The sequence below is a fragment of the Copadichromis virginalis genome, linkage group LG3, assembly GCF_057382275.1.
Source record: "Copadichromis virginalis isolate Kocher_CV1m ecotype Utaka linkage group LG3, C_Virginalis_male_GT1.1, whole genome shotgun sequence".
NCBI classification, from domain to species: domain Eukaryota; kingdom Metazoa; phylum Chordata; class Actinopteri; order Cichliformes; family Cichlidae; genus Copadichromis; species Copadichromis virginalis.
Window position 1 is genome coordinate 59,496,566 of NC_140620.1, and position 17,957 is coordinate 59,514,522.

Consider the following 17,957-nt stretch of genomic DNA (forward strand, 5'->3'; position numbering starts at 1 on the left):
CTCCCACTTCGACCACAACCTAGGATCTAAATATACATGCACATGCATTAATAATAGAGTCGGCAACACGTGACAACTAATCAAAGCTCCCACTGTACCCTGTGGAAAGTGACAGCTGATTCTCTCCTGAGTGAAGCCTGCAAAGCTGGCTTTCACAGCCTGAGTGAAGACCTCCTTACTGGTTGGGGTGAGGGGGGGGACCTCTAGGACATCAAACTCTGGAACAAAAGTTATGTTTACTCTTTACAACACATTAAAGACGACCTATCATTGAATATTTCACAACTTTTGATTCAGTTATTTCATACATGGTGTAATAAAGCTAATCTACAGAGATTAAGTTTATTATGATGACACGTTTATGTATGTATGAGCTACGCTCAGACAAAAACTGGTTCACCCGAAAGACAAAACGCCAAAACACAAACTTAACAATGTGGTGTATGCTGTACAGTGCAGCGAGGAATGCTCAGACCTCTACTTTGGAGAGACCAAACAGCCACTTCACAAGCGCATGGCACAACACAGAAGAGCCACCTCCACAGGACAAGACTCAGCAGTCCATCTGCATCTTAAGGATAAAGGACACTCTTTCGAGGATGCCAATGTTCACATTTTGGACAGAGAGGACAGATGGTTTGAAAGAGGAGTGAAAGAAGCCATTTATGTCCACTGTGAGCGACCATCTTTGAACAGAGGCGGGGGTTTACGACACCAACTCTCCACCATCTATAATCCAGTTTTGAGATCCCTTCCCAGACGCCTTAACGCCCACTCACATCCTGGGCCATCTGACCTCAGGAATTCGCATGACAAGGTGGGGCCAGGTTTCACAATGAACACACCGAAAACTCTGGCTGATTGGGACCCACACCCAGTTTCACACCTTGGCTCAGGCGATTAGAGGATCATCAGGGGTCCTTTTGTCCCTCTGTGGGGGGTCACTCCCACTAGGTTTATATCTGGGACTCTCCACCATTTGACCTTAGAACTGAAGAAGCTTCTCGGATGAGAGGTGAAACGTCTTCAAGTAACTTAAAGAAGTCCAGACGCTTTTCTTTGCAAGCTCCTTTGACTATGTATGAGCTACACAATTAGAATATAAGTTAGTTATGTGCAAAGGTCTTGAGCCATCCCTCTCTTTTTTATTTCTAAGGACCCAGACTTTCTTTTAGGTGATGCTCTTTCTTTTCTTTTCTTTTTTTCCCCCTTATTTTATTCAATTAAATTTGATTTGATTTATATAGCACCAGATCAAAACAACAGTCACCTGAAGCCACTTTAAATTGTAAGGAAAAGACACAAAAATACACAATAAACCTGAACCTCACCATTTTCAGATGAACTTTTTTTCATCTTTAAAATGCAACAAGGCTCTGTCATGTTTTGTTGTTGGTTTTCAGACACTGGTGTGGAGGTTTTTGTCAAAATTAATGAAATGATGAATTCAGAAAAGTATCATTATGAAAATAACGTCAAACACACCATCAGTGCAGTGAAAGCAGAGCTGCAGAGAGAACACAGTGGAGCACCATCGTTCATGGACCGGCCTCCCCAGAGCTCAACATTATATTATTACTATTATTATTATTACTATTAAAACAGTGTGGGATCATCCCGACAGAGAACAGAAACATCCAAAGAAGAGCTCTGGAGAACTATTCAATAAATCACTGCATCAATATCCCCATTTTTCTAGCAACACATGGAGGGGGGACTCAAGTCTTTTGCACAGCACTGTATTAGCTGTTTAAAACCTCCAAGACATTGTCATCACATTAATCAGCATGAACTAAATTATTAGATCGTCAACCAAAAGTGATGCGAGTCAGCTACAGGATGCACAGTGAGAGACGCTGGTTTGTGTTTGTATGATGGGGGACTGTTCCACTTTGCTGTCAGTCCGAATGATCTTCTTAGTTTGAGAGTAAACAAATTATGAACAAATACACTTTTTTCTAATATGCTATTGGTTCTATGCTGCTTATAAATGCAAAGGCGAATAAAGTTTTGTGTTATATCAGCCATGTCTAACATAATGTATTAGACATATTGACAGACAATAAAAAGATTCAAAGTAAAAATCATTCATTCTGATAAAACACAGAACAGAGAGATGTTGGTGTCTTACCGTAAGCGTTGCCATCCATCTCAGTGTGTGTGAGACTGAGGATCAGGTGGAGTAAATAGGGATCACACGGGGAATGAGCCTTTAATATAATAGCTGTGAGGGAAGGAGGAGGCAGGCCGTGATTGACAACTGTCAGCCACGGAGATGTGGGAGGGTCAGCAGGAAGAGATATAAGGTCCAGTGTAAGCCCGCCACATAATAAATCAGCATGTATAAGAATCAGAATCAGAATCAGAAAGGATTTTATTGCCAAATGTTGAGCAGGTTTACAACATTAGGAAATTGCTGCGGTGCAAACATACTGTCATAAATAACGCTTAAATAGACATAAAAATAAAAATAAGAATTAAAAGTGCTAAGTAGATAGATATATACATGAGTGCAGGTGGTGATCAGTGCCAAACATGGAATGTTATGTGTATAGGGTTATGTGTTTCTGGTGGGAACAGTCATACGGTTATTGTTCATGTGTTCAACAGCAGAGGGGAAGAAACTGTTCTTATGGCGAGAGATTCTGGTCCGAATGGACCGGAGCCTCCTGCCTGAGGGGAGCAGGTCAAACAGACTGTGTCCAGGGTGAGAAGGGTCAGCTGAGATCCGAGCTGCACGCCCCAGTGTCCTGGAGGTGTACAGGTCCTGCAAAGATGGGAGTCTGCAGCCAATCACCTTCTCAGCAGAGCGCATAACACGCTGCAGTCTCTGTTTGTCCCTGATAGTGGCTCCAGCGTACCACACGGTGATGGAGGAGGTGAGGATGGACTCGATGATTCCAGTGTAGAACTGCATCATCGTCCGTTTTGGCAGGTTGAATTTCTTCAGCTGCCTCAGGAAGTAGAATAGAATAGAATAGCCTTTATTGTCATTGTACAGAGTACAACGAAATTGGAGTGCCACTCCCTTATAAATATAAATGTAAAATATAAAAAGTACAAAGAAACAATCGTAAGTACTCAAACAATGGTATGTACAATATATACAGGATATCAGCATTAATATAATGACAGTATGAATAGCAGCATAATATAATGACAGTGACGGTATGGAATAGGTTCAATTGTTTTTGTGCTTATTTACTACGGTGATAGCTCTGGGAAAGAAGTCAACCCCGAATCTGTTTGTCCTGGTTTTATGTGACCTGTACCGTCGGCCTGACGGTAATAGTTCAAACAGTTGGTTGCTGGGGTGAGAGTGGTCCTTGATGATATTACCAGCTCTGCTGAGGTACCGAGAGTTTGCAGTGACCTCCAGGCTGGGCAGAGAGCAGCCAGTGATCTTCTGGGCTGTGTTGATGACCCTCTGCAGTACTTTCCTGTCCACAGCTGAGCACCCTGCATACCATGTTGTTACGCCGTACGTTAGGATGCTCTCTATGGTGGCTCTGTAAAATGTCACCAGCAGCCTCTCCTCCAGGTTGTTCCTCCTGAGCACTCTCAGAAAGTGGAGACGCTGCTGGGCCTTTTTAACCACCGCTGTAGTATTTGCAGTCTTTAGTATTTGCATCCTCTGCTGGGCTTTCTTAATGACGGAGGTGATGGTGGGCTCCCACTTCAGGTCCTGGGTGATGGTGGTACCCAGGAAGCGGAATGAGTCCACAGAGGTGATGAGAGTGTCAGTCAGGATGATGGGGGGGAGTGGGGCTGTGTGCTTCCTGAAATCCACAATATAAGTATAATAACATAAGAATATGCTAGAATAAGTACATTTATTGTTTTTGTGGTATATATTAAGAATTTGTTAAAACACACATACAGCTTCCCACTTCCTGTTTGTTGGAAATTTGTAGAGAGTAGTAAACTCTGAACTATCTTGGAGAAGGTATGGGTGGACTATTTCAGGAGAAAGACTGGAGAATAAAAAAAAATAAAAAATAAAAAAAACCCAGCAAAACTGCAGCTAATTGTGTATCAAACAAGTCACGAGACTAAAGTGACGTCCTAAGTTTAATCGGCAGTCCAACTGCTGTTGAGTCAGTTTTAGAAACTGACTTTAAAGGTTAGTGCTAATGAAAAATAGGAAGAAAAAAATATCAGAATTTCAGAAAATAGGGAAAAGCTGACTGTGCTGTAAAAGACAAACTTCCTCACTTTGGAATGAAAAAGAGAAAACCAAAATAAACTAATAGAGTATTGGAGTTGGTCGTTGATTTAGTCAGAAAATTGTGTGAATTGCATGAAAGGATAAAGTGTGTGTGTGTGTTTTCACTTTTAAATGCTGGTCCCTTCACAGATGTTGGACCATTTTCCTTGAATGCATCGTTTTCCTTTCTCCTCATTTTTGCTCCAATCGTTCTTCAAACAGAATTACACATTAACTCCAGGAGTCAAAAAGTTGATGATAAATGCTTTTTAATATCACTCTTCTATGTTACACACAAATACAGCTGAGAGTACACACATATTCCAGAGAGGTATGCAAAGAGTAGGCACCATCAATGTCTAACAGACTACAGCACAAAGACAACACATGCTGACAGGATGTCACAGCTACCAAACTTCAACTATAATAAAACACACAAATACATTCAGCTAACATCGTACAACACTGGACAAGCAGTTGGACAGTGAACGTGAAATAGTCATGTGCTGAAACACGGGTACATGCTTTTTAGTTACAGTACTGCTGGGAGGCTACACTCTTCCATGGAAGACGTGACTGGTCAGGAACAGTGACAGGACTCGGGCTTATCTGCAGTTATGCTGGCTTTTGGAAGGAGGGAATGTAGTCTAGCTCTTGTTAAAGACAGGCCTCAATTATCCTGTAGTGACCAAACACATTCCCAGTTTTCTCATAATCTGCGGTTAGTGGAGTACAAGTACTACTAGTAAAAATAATAAAAATGAACAGTACTTGTTATGTGTCCTACAGTTTACACTTTACATAAAACAGCTCAGTGCCTAGTAGTACTTGTACAAGTGATACAGATGCTACTGGTGAAGAAAGAAAAATAAAGACATGTAACAAGTTAAAGGAAAAACAAGTGATGAAATAATTTATTAAGGGGACGCCAACAGCCTTAATCCTTGGCACTGATTCCCACTCTCTGGAAATGGACTAATGGCAGACCATACTTCTAAAACACACTCCCTCTCTTTTCAGGATCAACAATCTTTCCCCTTAAAAAGAGAAAAGTGGATCAAACCCATGGAGGCAAAATACCTCCACAGCCCTCAGTTGGGGAGTCGCAGGTTCTGCTTTTTCCTTTAATTTGTCACACATCCACAGTGGACCATTTCAGCTCCAGTTAGCACAGGGTGAACTGGAAGTGGTTGAGGTTGTACAGGGATCGTTACTGTAAAGAAATAATGCCACAGTGCACAGTGAGAAGCTACAGGGTTCGTCTCTGGCTGCCATACCACGTGCTGAGCTACGGACGAAGGTAGTTTGGTTTAGCGAGGGGCATCCGGAGCAGCGATCTTCTCCAGACTGGGCTCCATTCCCCAGATTTCCCGGGCATACTCAGAAATGGTGCGGTCACTGGAGAATTTTCCACAGCCAGCAATGTTGTGAATCACCATCTTGGTCCACTCTTTAGGGTTCTGTTAACATAGTGAAGGCGTCACAGGCCAGGTGTCATTTATTGGACAATACTTGTGTACATGACCTCACTAGCAGCAGAGCATACCTTGTAGAGCGCGCTGACTCTCTCCTGACATCTGATGTAGTCTTCGTAGTCAGCAAACACCTTGAACCTGCAGGACATAAAAATGTTTCAACAGTGAGCTGCATTGTTCACTCTTCAGCTCGTGTCTAACGCCTGGGAAAGTCAGTCACATGTTTGCTCAGCAATGACACGACATCACTGGAGCCTACAGTGTGAGTTAGAATGCAAAGTACTCACTCGTGAGTTTAGGGACCACCGTGCGCTCACCTGTCATGGTGCATCAGCATGTTCACGAGGTCTTTGAAGAGGCCAGGCTGGCTGGGGCTGAAGAAGCCTCCTGCTATCTGGTCCACTGCCTGCTTCAGCTCGGGGACACGGTTATAGTAGGACACGGCGTCGTAGCTGAGGACAGAAAAACACAGAGATGCTAGCTGTGCTCCACAGGACAGAGCAGACGGTGGATGGAAGTTACTCCTGTGGTTTCCATGGCAGGGCTTTAAAAAGCACAACATCCCAGGTGGAAAATACTTTTCAGTTTTATTATTATGTGATGATACTGTTCAGCTGCCGTTACATGGTTAAGTTACTTTAGCTAACTAGTTGAGCAGAGGCCTGGGAGCTCGAGGCTCCTGCACAGTATCTTAGCTGTTCCCAGGACTGCGCTCTTCTGGACAGAGATCTCCGATGTTGTTCCCGGGATCTGCTGGAGCTACTCGCCTAACTTGGGAGTCACCGCACCGAGTGCTCCGATTACCACTGAGACCACCGTTTCCTCCACCCTCTACATCTTCGAGCGTAAGACGTCCGTGGCAGCAACAGACGTGTGGAGATCAACAATGGATAATATGGAGTGCAGAGAGAGCACGACCAAGCAACGATTAAAGCGTGGAAGTAATCACATTACTTTGAGTTTGATTCTGTAAAAAGTGACAAAAACATCAGCGTCTGCTGTTCACGCTGTGTGGGAAGAAAACTTCTTTCTACAGCGAAAAATTAAACTTCAACTCTGAGCGAGCAGCGAGCACGCTGCCACGGGAATGTGACATTCACACAGAAACCCCCGGATCCTCCCACTGACAGGACAGCTGTGGGCAAACCTCCACCCACCCCACTCCAGCTAAACAGGTGACAATAGATTTAAGAGCTGCTGAGTCTTTGATTTTATTTATTTTCTGCTGTTTTTACTCGCATCTATTTGAAAGAGTAGAAACCCAAAACATTATTTTATCTGCTGGATTATGCAGGAAATAGGTTTAAATGTTAAACACATTTCTTCCAGTCAAAGATTGTTGCATATAATTACATTTTTACTTGATGCATAAAGTTAAAAGATAACTAATAAACTAATAAAACAAGTTTTAAAGAGACTTTTTCATTTGATTCAGTTTAATATGATGGATTATGCAGAAAAAATAGAAATGGGCTGAAAGGTCTGTTGCCTTATACTCGGGTTGTGTATCATGTTATTAAAAAAAAGTAACTAAGCAATAAAGTAACTACTTGCTCTTAGATCCACTGGCTGCTGAGCATTGCATCTTTCTCCCATATGCTCTTCCAGTATTGCTCCGCTCGCCTATGGAAAAAAAGCCCCCAGCCTCGGTGGTGCTGTTCTCATATTGTTTGTCAGGTATACTTCTTCAAGCGGCTGGCCAAGGCTGTGAATCTTTAGCAGCTGTTTCCAAGGCCTCAGGTATGGACACTTTGCTGTACTTCTTAGTTACCTTTCTGCAACTGAAGTTGGCTAACATCCCTCTATGCTACCTAGATCTTGGCCTCTAGTCTCCTTTTGGTTGTTGTAGCCAAGCATCTCACTTATCCCTGATGTTGTGGATGTGTACGCACGCACGCACGCACGCACGCACACCTCTGAACCAAGACCATTTTAAAACTCACCCCTTCTTGTCCAGAGCCTCCACATCGTGCACCCTCATACCAAAGATGAACAGATTCTCCTCTCCAGCCTCCTCTGCCATTTCCACGTTGGCACCATCCATGGTGCCAATGGTGAGGGCGCCATTCAGCATGAACTTCATGTTCCCTGTGCCCGAGGCCTCAGTACCTGCTGTGGAAATCTGCTCAGACAGGTCAGCCGCAGGGATGACTGCACAGAGGAGACACACGGAATACAGTGGAGTCAGCTTTATGTGCTACTGTCCCAACAGAGAATGACCCAACATAAAAGATCAGGTTTATCCAGCTGTAGTGTAAATAAGTGATATTATACATCACTTATTTACAGTAAGACACAGTCAAAAACTTATTACTCTTCTCAGCCAGTGTGACGCGGTAGTTCTCCAGGAAGATGACTTTAAGGCGATCTCCCACCACGGGGTCATTATTAACGATATCTCCGATGGACGTGATCAGCTTGATGATCATCTTGGCAGTGTGGTATCCTGGAGCAGCCTAGAAACGCAGAAGGCACATGCTGGGAAACCAAGAGGCTCACCACACCCTCAAAGTTCAAAAACAGGTGTTAAATTCGTAGTGGCTAACAGCTAGCTTCAACTCGTCCAAGACGTGCAGCTCAACTCAATCATGCTCAATTTTCCTCCAGAGGTACTTCTAAATCATCACAGTTTCATAGCCTGTCCTGTCACAGCAGTATATAAACTACAGGTGAATAAACACTACTGAATGAGGTTAGTGTAGAAGAAGAAGAAAGGTCCTGCTTGGTGAGACAGATGTCTACAAGCAGCTTCTCTGATGCAACAACATCCATGTGCAGACAGATGGACAGCCATGTTTATGACTGGCTGTGTCAAAGTGGCCCAGACACATACTAGATAAGGCTGGATTTGATGTAGTGTGAAGTGCAGTGGGTGTGGGAATAAACTGCTTCCATGACAGGCTTTCTTCTGACCACATTAAACTTTTAGGAATATTGCTGCTCACCTTTCCTCCAATCATGATCGTTCTGGGTGTCCACTGCTTGTTGGCCTCGTTCTTAATGCCTGATCAGAGAGAAAGACTGTTTGTTTGCTTGTTTGTTTGTTAAACAGAAGACAAGTCTGGATTCAGAGTTAAAGCTCAGCAGCACCCACGGTTGTACAGTGTGATGATATGCAGGCAGTTGAGTAGCTGCCTTTTATACTCGTGGATCCTCTTCACCTGCACATCAAACATGGAGCTGGGGTTGATCTTCACCTTGTAGTGCGCTTCAAGATGCGCTGCAAACTTCATCTTGTTCTCCTGAAAGTTCAGACAGAGGGTGTAAAAAGAAGCACGCAAACAGAGTGCATTTTACTTTTGGCATTTTAAGCTCTCACTTGTTTGATTTTGGCTACGTCCCGGATGAAAGCGTCATCATTCACAAAGTCCAGAAGCTTCTTCAGCTGGTCCAGGTCACGGATGTAATCCTCTCCAATTTTCTGGAGGTTAAGCAGGTGAGTTAGGCAAGATCTCTACAAAGACTTACAACGTTCACAAATAACTAACCCACCTCAGCGATGACCTCAGCCAGACCGGGGTTGCACATGACCAGCCAGCGCCTGGGGGTGATACCGTTGGTCTTGTTCTGAAACTTCTGAGGGTCAACCTCGTAAAAATCCTTGAACCTGAATGTGGAACACCAGTCAGAGAAACTTCCAAACATCTTTGTAACATGTTATGCAGCTAGATTCCTACAGGTTTCCTTACACAGTGTTTTTGATGATATCTGAGTGGATACGGGCCACTCCGTTGACTGCGTGAGAGCCCACAATACAAAGATGAGCCATGTTGATTTTCTTCACATCTCCTTCCTCAATCAGGGACATTCTACATATGCGGTCAGTGTCCCCTGGGTAAAGCTTCGAGATGCGCTGAAGGAGTGAAGATAAACACTCTGAGATTACTCACCGCTGTGCGTATAAAACAAAATGTTTCATTCTTCAAGAACGAACCACATTTTCTCTGCTCACAAAGCTTTTCAGGCACCTTATTGCCTGAAAAGCTCCAATATTACATCCTCCCCTCATACCTCCAGGTGCCTCCTGTTGATCTCGTAAATGATGTCGAGGTGTCGAGGCAGCAGGTTTTGGAAGAGGTCCACGGGCCAGCGCTCCAGTGCCTCAGGCAGCACAGTGTGGTTGGTGTAGGCACAGGTTCGGATCACAATGTCCCAGGCCTAGACACAGAGGCCAGAGCCACAGGCAGCTAGGTTAGCATTTAAGAAACTGTGCTAAAGAAAATGTGAACCAATGTGAAAGCACTTTTTTAGCTGATCAGTGACTTGGTTTGAGGTTAGCGCTAAGGACACAAACAAACAATGAGACTGAATCCCGGTCGAAGAATCCTAGAACGTCTATAAAATATGGGCTGATCAGCGTAGCCAGAGTCTGAAAACTGCATCTGTTTTAATGGCAGGTAGCGACTCCTAATGCACCTACTTCTTATTTGCAGAGCTCATTAAACGTTTTCCCAGTGACTTTATGGTCTCCAGCTCAGTTTGAAGTCTTGAATACACCATTAGGGTCCCACAGACTCACTACAGATGCACACTGGATGGAAAAGTTAAGAGTTTGCGATGTGATACCTTCTCCCAGGGCACTTTCTCAATGTCCACCAGCAGCCTCATCAGTTCAGGAATGGCCAGAGCAGGGTGGGTGTCATTCAGCTGGATGGCCACCTGCACATGGAGAGAAAACAGAAAACTCATGATCATCAGTTTTAGGAGAAATCAATAAGAGAAAGTAAAAAACAAAAGAGAAGCAAATAACACAGAATGACAGCAAGCTCACCTTGTCTGGCAGTGTGGAAAGATCTAACCGCACAAACTCTGTGGAGCCAAACTTTGAGGCTTTGAATCGACGGATGATGTCCTGAAGAGTTGCAGCTACGACAAAGTATTCCTGCTTCAGACGCAGCTCCTTCCCTTCAAAGAACTGAAGGAGAGTATGAAGAGCTGTTACACCAGAGTTCAATGCTTACAATCAATCTGCTGCCGGTACACCCGCTGACATTATTATGGAAGAAGCACAGAAAAAGAGAGCAGCTCAGGAGGAGGAAATCATCAGGTTAGTCCGTGATTTGAACCAAGGGAACAAATCGTGGCAGGAACGGCCTGATATTATTTGTATCTCACTGCAACTTTACTGTATAAAGACCTAACATCTCCAAAATGTCAGGAGTAGTTGGTCATTACAACAAATCAAATCAAATCAAATCACTTTTATTGTCACATCACATGTGCAGGCACACTGGCACAGCACATGCGAGTGAAATTCTTGTGTGCGAGCCCCACAAGCAACAGAGATGTGCAAACACAACAACACAAACGAGCAAAATACAAGAATGGCCAACCTGAAACTAATAAATATATGTACAATATATAATAGTGTATGCATTTCTGGATGTGTTCGTGAACTAAAAATCAAGAATGTGGGATACTGTTTGCCCGTGATTTGGAGAGCCTAGCGCTGCTCCTGACGCAGGGAAAACCAATTCTGCAGGGGAGACCTACCTCGGCACTTGTGCAGGTGAAACCAAAGGGAAGATATGCTTCACAATATTTTCTAGTCTTTGGCTTAGAATGAAGTTGGTTTGGAAACATATTCAGCGATGCTTCATTTCCTGCTTTGCGTTTGTGTGGGAGCCCCGTCAAAAACCTGTCCATTATGCTAACAGCGTCCAAGCGTTCCTTTTTTTTTTTTTTTTCCTTTCATACCGTGCCCCTCCCCCCTGCAATGGCTTAGCGCCCCCCCCCTAAGAGGTGGGCCCCACACTTTGGGAACCTCTGCACTAAGAGACGTTTTTGTGCCCTTTGCAGACCCTGTGCTTATTTCCAAGTCCCAAATGCAATCATTGCAGGAGTTTGGTCAATCTTAACTTTTAAAACACTGGACAGATAAGGAAAAATGTCACCTGGCACAGGGATAAACACACTCCTGAACCTTGAGGAAAGCTAGAAGAGTTGGAGCTGTTATAGCGGCAGAGGGTGGGCTGACATCATATTACACTTTAGGGATTAAGAATGGGATGTCGCTGAAGTTCATACGTGTGTGAAAGCAGATGAGCAAATACTCTCAATGTCACGCACAGCACCATCCACTAGTTCATGTGAACGAAGTAAAGGTTCAAATAAATAAGAAGTGCAGCTGTAAATCCACTCACATTGTCATTGGGGTAGAGCACTCTGGAGATGTTCTCAGCGAGGTTTCTATCGAGCACAGCTTGAATGTAGCCTCCAACATTAACTGTGGGACAACAGCAAGAAGAGCAGTCCATGTCTGCTGGTTCTACTTTTCACAGAGTGATGTGAGCAGAGGGCAGTACTCACAGTCTTTCAGGTTAAAGTCACAGGGCGCCTTTGCAGACCACAGCCTCATCGTATTAACTATGTTGTTTCTGTAGCCGGGGACTGGAGTGTCATAGGGAAGAGCCAGAACCACCTGGAACACACACACTTCATCATTTCTCAGTGTTTAAACTACAGTCTGCTGATTTACTGTCAGGGATGATGTCACAGACCACAGGACAAGCCAACTAGACTGAGATGGGGCTGCAGGGCAAATACAAATCATCTGTCCCAGGTACCATTACAGGGAATGTGAGGGAATACCACAGTGCAAGGTTCCTGGGTTCAGACATCTTCAGGCAAACTGAGGTGTTCATCGGGGAGACATGAAGAGCTGAACTCTCTAATCCTTCACATATTCCCGAGGCACAGATACTGAGCTGGAAGCTACCAGAAAGCATTCATATCTGTTACTGTTGTTTGCATTCAACCTTCTCTGATGCAGAGAACAAGTGACGGGACTCTCTCCACCCTGCATTCTTCTACTGCCATGGTCATTACTACTGCCATGAGTGTAACCACATCTGAAGATTACGGTGCATCTTTGTCCCACTTTCCCCAAATCACTGGGCAGACTGACGCCCCTCACTGAGCCTGGTTCAGACGCAGGGTTCTTACTTTAAAAGATGTTTTTCCTTCTCATCGTCACCAAGAGCTTGCTCACAGCGAGTTTTCTGACTGTTGCCGTTCTCTCTGTATTATCATAAGGTCTTCATCTTACAATACAAATGCACAAATGTGTGATTTGGCACTGTGGGAAAAAGTCCTGCTTCACACAACATTACCAACCTTTCAACTGTATATCAGCTGTGCAACTAAATGGCACCTGCACTGGTTCTTATGTAGCATGTTTCTACTCTACCCGAGCACTCCAGGTACTTTATTACTCACCTCATTCAAACCAGCACTTTTTTTCTATGTGTTTCTACAAAAGTGCTACTTCACACTGTGATGGATACATCGGAGAGAAACTTGGGGTTAGTATCTTGCCCAAGGATCTTTGGCATGCTGACTGAAGCACCAACCTTACGATTAACAGAGGATCTGCTCTCCCTCCCCCTCGACCCCTGAGAGAGACTACAGACAGACACTAGAGACACAGGACTGACCTGCTGCATGCAAATGTTACTAATGCATACAGTCCCAGTGCATTTAACCTGATCCAGCCACTGTTTAACTCAATTTTTTAAACTACTATAACCAAAAAACGCGTGTATTAGATAATTACAGCAAGTTGAGGGGTTTGTCTTTACCCCGTATCCTCGTTAAACTGTAGTCTTTGTTACCCAATAATAATAGTAGTAGTAGCATGCACAATTAGAGGTGTCAAAGAAAATGTGACAGTCTCAGTACTTTCTATTAAGAGTATACAGTAACGACCTGGTACCAACCTGCGTGTCAACCCACTTCACTCCATCAGCTGTGTGCTCCACGCGGCCATAGAAGTGGACAGGGCGCATGTACTCGGGCCGAGCCTTCTCCCAGGGATTCCCATAACGCAGCCAGTCATCGGCTTCTTCCACCTGTGGAAATACCAGATGGCATCTTCCTGTTTAAAACTAGTTAAAATATGAAAAAAAAGTCCTTAAAAGTCTCATATTTGAGCACTTATATGCTGCTTATATGACAAAAACTACATCAGCAGACCGTCCTGTCCAAACACAACAAACACTGGAGTTTCAAGACGGTACTCTGACTATAACTCCATTTCCACTGAGACTACAGAGTGAACAGACGGTCCATCAAATTCTCTCACTTTGCCACGTTCTGTGCTCCGAATAATCCTCCTAATAATCCTATTAATGCTCCTTTTAATCAGCATCACCCATATCTTGTGTAAACAAACTGTGACGGGTCCATCATGCAACACCCTCTGCTACCATCACAGAGGGCGCTTTTGTCTGGCTAATCTTATTCAGTATGACTGTAGTGCAAAGGTGCTTTAAGTGCATACACAGCACCGGGTGAACATACCTGCCAGCCACTGACAATTTTCTGGTTGAAAATGCCGAACTCATACCGGATGCCATATCCATAAGCAGCCAGACCCAGAGAGGCCATGGAGTCCAGGAAACAAGCTGTGGAAACGGGAGCGCTGTTAGACACGGCTGTGCTTCACATCACCATTTGTCAGCAGCCAATCAGGAGCTCACCAGCCAGGCGTCCAAGGCCTCCATTGCCTAGGCCAGCATCTTCTTCAATGTCCTGCAGCTCCTCCATGTCCAAACCCAGCTAAAGAACATGAGCACACGCACAGTAAGGTGTGGATCAGCTGTGAGTACTGCAGGACAGAGCTGTTAATCACTCCTCCCACGTTAACGGCAATGAACATTAGAGCTTCACTGTCTGGCTGAGTGTTATTGACAGTAAAGCCAAGCTCCAACTAAAAATCTGTGAGTGTCTCCCGCAAGTGCGTCTCTCATTGCTATGGTTGTTTCCAAGGTCTCAGACTGACCTGGAAGTGCATGGACTTAAAAACTTTTGCGGGATCTTGTAAAACGACATCTTCAATTTTTTTTTTCCTTCAAATTTAAATTAATAAAAAATTCATTAACACTAAAGATTCATTCATGAACTCACTGAAACTAAACTGAATTAAAAACAGGAAGTCAAAATAAAAGTAAAAACTAATTACAAATCTATAATATCTCTGGTCATCCCTCTCACTTTATTCAGCCATTGCTTGAGGATGTGGAAGCCTCTCTGCATCAGTGTGGGTTGATTTGATTTTGTTTCTGTTGGAAGCGTGCTGTATTACCCTCACCTGGTATGTGGCTTCATCGCAGGCATTCTCCAAGGCCAGGTTCACCATGGTGTTCTGCAGAGTACGGCCCATGTAAAACTCCAAGGAGAGGTAGTAGACGCGCTGCAAGAAAACAGAGCAAAATGGCTTTTTATTCCACTTCCACCTGATCCTGAGCTGCTGGTAGTTTGAATTTCCTTTCAGTTATTGCACTTTTACATCTGTATGCAAAAATATTTCCAAAGGCAACAACACAAATATGACTGGATGAAACTCTGAAACAGAGTCAGGTTATTGACAATAAAGCACACAGTATGCGCCCCATGGCCCGGCCACGTGATCTCTAGGACAAGACAGCAGCAGAGCAACTGCAGGCAATGACACCGTTTCACTTCAGAGAAGCAGCATTACAAGTCTGGTACAGAGAACAAAGCTTCTGACATTCTGATACGGCTCCAGCATGAGAAGCATGTGTAGACCGAAGTGACTGAGACATGCAGAGGTCAGCAGGGTAGGTCACACTGGCATGGCTCCTTCGTTCTTTGTCACAGCATATGTATCGTCTAACACTGACCTCCACGTCTGACGTCTAACTGAGCACCACTTTAAGAGTGCTGAGAGTCAGCAGCACATTGACTCAGTGTATAGAAATGTGACAGCTGTTCCAAGTGCACCACGCCACACGGTCACAGGAAAAGTCACCAGAGTGCAGCAGCTGAATGCAATGCTCACCCTGAACCTCCAGTTCCAGAGAACCAGAACTTCTTTACTGAAAATTCAACGAATCATCATCATCTAACATTTTGCATGCTTTGAAAAGAATCACTTCATACTTTTATGCACAGCAGATCAGCATCTTTTGACTATGAAGGCCTCCCTGAAAGCCGGTGTTGTGCCAAAAAGTGATTTCCAATGTTTCTGTGTATTTTTTATGTGTAATATCTTTACGTATGTTGGTAAATAGACTTCGGTGAACAGCGTTTACAAAGGGGTAATATATAGAATTAAAAGATTATCTGTTTTTTCAAGTATCTTTATAACTCTGTGTTATTGTACTCACATTATAACCAATCCGGTCCTTTATCCCCACTTAAAATATTTTTACAGAACTATTGTAATATTTGCTGCCATTTCTGCTGTCTTACTCTTACAAAAGACATTTTTAATGTTAATGAGATTTTTTTAACTGCATAAATAAAGGTTCTATAAAGGTCGCTGCCAAAAACTGATTGCGGCTTCTACCTTGTTACACGAATGTTGTTTGTGGCTCAATATGACTTTGTGTCATCCATGAGGGATGAATTTGACATATGTTTCACATATTATAGGCCAACAAGTTACTTATAGCAGTTTAAATACGAGCAATCAGTTTTTGGCAAATACCGGAAATCAGTTTTTGGCAGACAATCACTTTTTGGCACAACACCGGTCAATAAGCTGGAGGAGGACAAGACATAGCCGTCTGAACAGCCAGGCTGGAGCACAGCGGGGTCTCGGGCCGTGGCAGTGGTATGCAGTCTTAGTGACGCAGTTATCAGAGCTGTGAGCCCGTGAGGGCAGCCCCCTCCTCAAGGAACCCCAGCCCAGTAGGTAATAAAACAGTGGCGAGCTGATCAGAGTGGGTACTAATGCAAAAGGGGCTATGCAGCAGCTCTGAGGGCTCAGTTCTCGCTGCCTGCTCAAGGCCTTTAGGTCATTTTGCGCTTTGGTGAGAGGAGAGGGGGTGGAGAGATGGATGGCGGACATGCGTTTACGTGAGCTATGTCTGGTTGGCCCCAAGCCCGCCCGTGTGGACGCACATGAGTGAGCGAGGTACAGCAGAGGTCAGGTGAAGGTGAGACAGCTGCGGATGACGTTGCGTAACATCTCATAAGAGCGGAGCTGCCGGGACACACGCACACACAGACACACACACAGACACACGACTCACGGTCAGAGCGAACGTGACTATAAATGGATACGAAGAGCAACGCTGTTACAAGCCGCAGCCATCACTGCTGACATCCGCATCACGAACCCGCATCCCCTCCCTTCCCCCAGGCCTCCGATCAGCTGTGCTCGACTGCAGTGCACCCGGTTGCTTACTTTGGGGTCCTTCTCGTAGTAATGCTGCTGCGTTCGGATCCAGCGGCCCACCAGGTGATCTCGGACCGTGTTTGCCAAGGCGAAGTAGTAGTCCCGTTTGGTGGCCACATTCCGATCCTTGACCAGGGTGAAATGGAGGTGCCGGTTGAAGTTAGTTTTTAGGTCCGCAACGTTCTCCACCCCGGCCAGGCCCCGCACCGAGATCTGCTTCCTCCTGTCTTGGTCTGTCAGCGGCTTGGCCATCTCTGTGCTCCCGGAGTGTGACCCGACGCGTCGTTGCTCTTCTTCGGCTCTGCGTTGAACACACAGCCGGAGCCTAGCGATGCTCCAGCCTCTTTAATATGTCACGTACAGCTGAGAGCGTCAGGACGGAACAGCCAAACAGCTTTTCCGGTCGACAGTTTCAAAATAAAACTCAGTATCATCAGGTGGCCAATCAGCGACTTGGAAGACTTTCGTCTTACTGTTCGGGTACTCCACGAAACTCTGTAAACAATACTTGTTCTAACTTCCAGTGTAAATGTGGCTACTTTGACTTAACCGTGCCTCACTGAGACGCACATGGATAGAATATGTAGCAGTTCTATGCAAACTCCACAGACCCTGACTTCAGTCGCACAATGAGAATAAAATATTTGGTGCGTCTTTGAGCACATTGATCTTTCTGCCCCTGGTTTAAAGCATTCAAACCAAGAAGAAATTTGAGTCTAAATTCAGTGTCTGAACTGAACAAGTACTGACGAATCCACAGAGAAAACTCGGCCCAAGGTCAGGTTGCGGGAAACATCACCTTCAAATCTTCAGGCTAATCTCATCACGTGACCCACAGTAAAACGGTTTACATGTAATATGAAATAATCAATTATAAATTACCCAAATGGCACAGATTACAAATGAAAAACGATTAAATTTAGATTACATGGTTTAAACTTTGAATAGTTCAGATGACAGATCTCTCTTTGAGTAAAACACCACAGTCCAATCCTTTGTACTCATCTGTAATCCTGTCAACATTTCTGATATTTATTCAGAGCTGACCCAACCTAGACTTCATAGACTGACAGTAACACTTAGGATATGTGTGGGGAGACTATTGCACAGCACGGTCATAGTCAGGATT

General features: G+C 44.4%; 1 protein-coding gene across 1 annotated transcript; it reads right to left on the reverse strand.

The window, feature by feature from the left end:
- Positions 1 to 4,459: 4,459 nt before the first annotated feature.
- LOC146716377 (glycogen phosphorylase, muscle form-like) lies at positions 4,460 to 17,223 on the reverse strand. The gene is made up of 20 exons (XM_085451804.1): positions 16,838 to 17,223; positions 14,774 to 14,875; positions 14,163 to 14,241; positions 13,984 to 14,087; positions 13,401 to 13,532; positions 11,992 to 12,103; positions 11,826 to 11,908; positions 10,454 to 10,597; positions 10,249 to 10,341; positions 9,694 to 9,840; positions 9,372 to 9,535; positions 9,175 to 9,289; positions 9,002 to 9,103; positions 8,777 to 8,924; positions 8,628 to 8,686; positions 7,997 to 8,138; positions 7,626 to 7,833; positions 6,000 to 6,134; positions 5,754 to 5,820; positions 4,460 to 5,667 (listed from the first exon to the last, which is right to left on the reverse strand). The coding sequence occupies exons 1-20, from the start codon at positions 17,078 to 17,080 to the stop codon at positions 5,518 to 5,520; spliced, it is 2,529 nt and encodes an 842-aa protein (XP_085307930.1). The 5' UTR covers positions 17,081 to 17,223; the 3' UTR covers positions 4,460 to 5,517.
- Between the last annotated feature and the right edge of the window lie 734 nt (positions 17,224 to 17,957).

What these genes read in the sequence shown, in the direction of transcription:
- LOC146716377 (XM_085451804.1), bottom strand. Translation starts at nt 17,080, where the DNA reads ATGGCCAAGCCGCTGACAGACCAAGACAGGAGGAAGCAGATCTCGGTG. An exon ending in ACGTAGCCAAAATCAAACAA is followed by an intron (nt 8,925 to 9,001) that starts GTGAGAGCTTAA and finishes CTGAACTTTCAG; the next exon opens with GAGAACAAGATGAAGTTTGC. An exon ending in GAGGCTCTGGACAAGAAGGG is followed by an intron (nt 6,135 to 7,625) that starts GTGAGTTTTAAA and finishes TTCTGTCCTCAG; the next exon opens with CTACGACGCCGTGTCCTACT.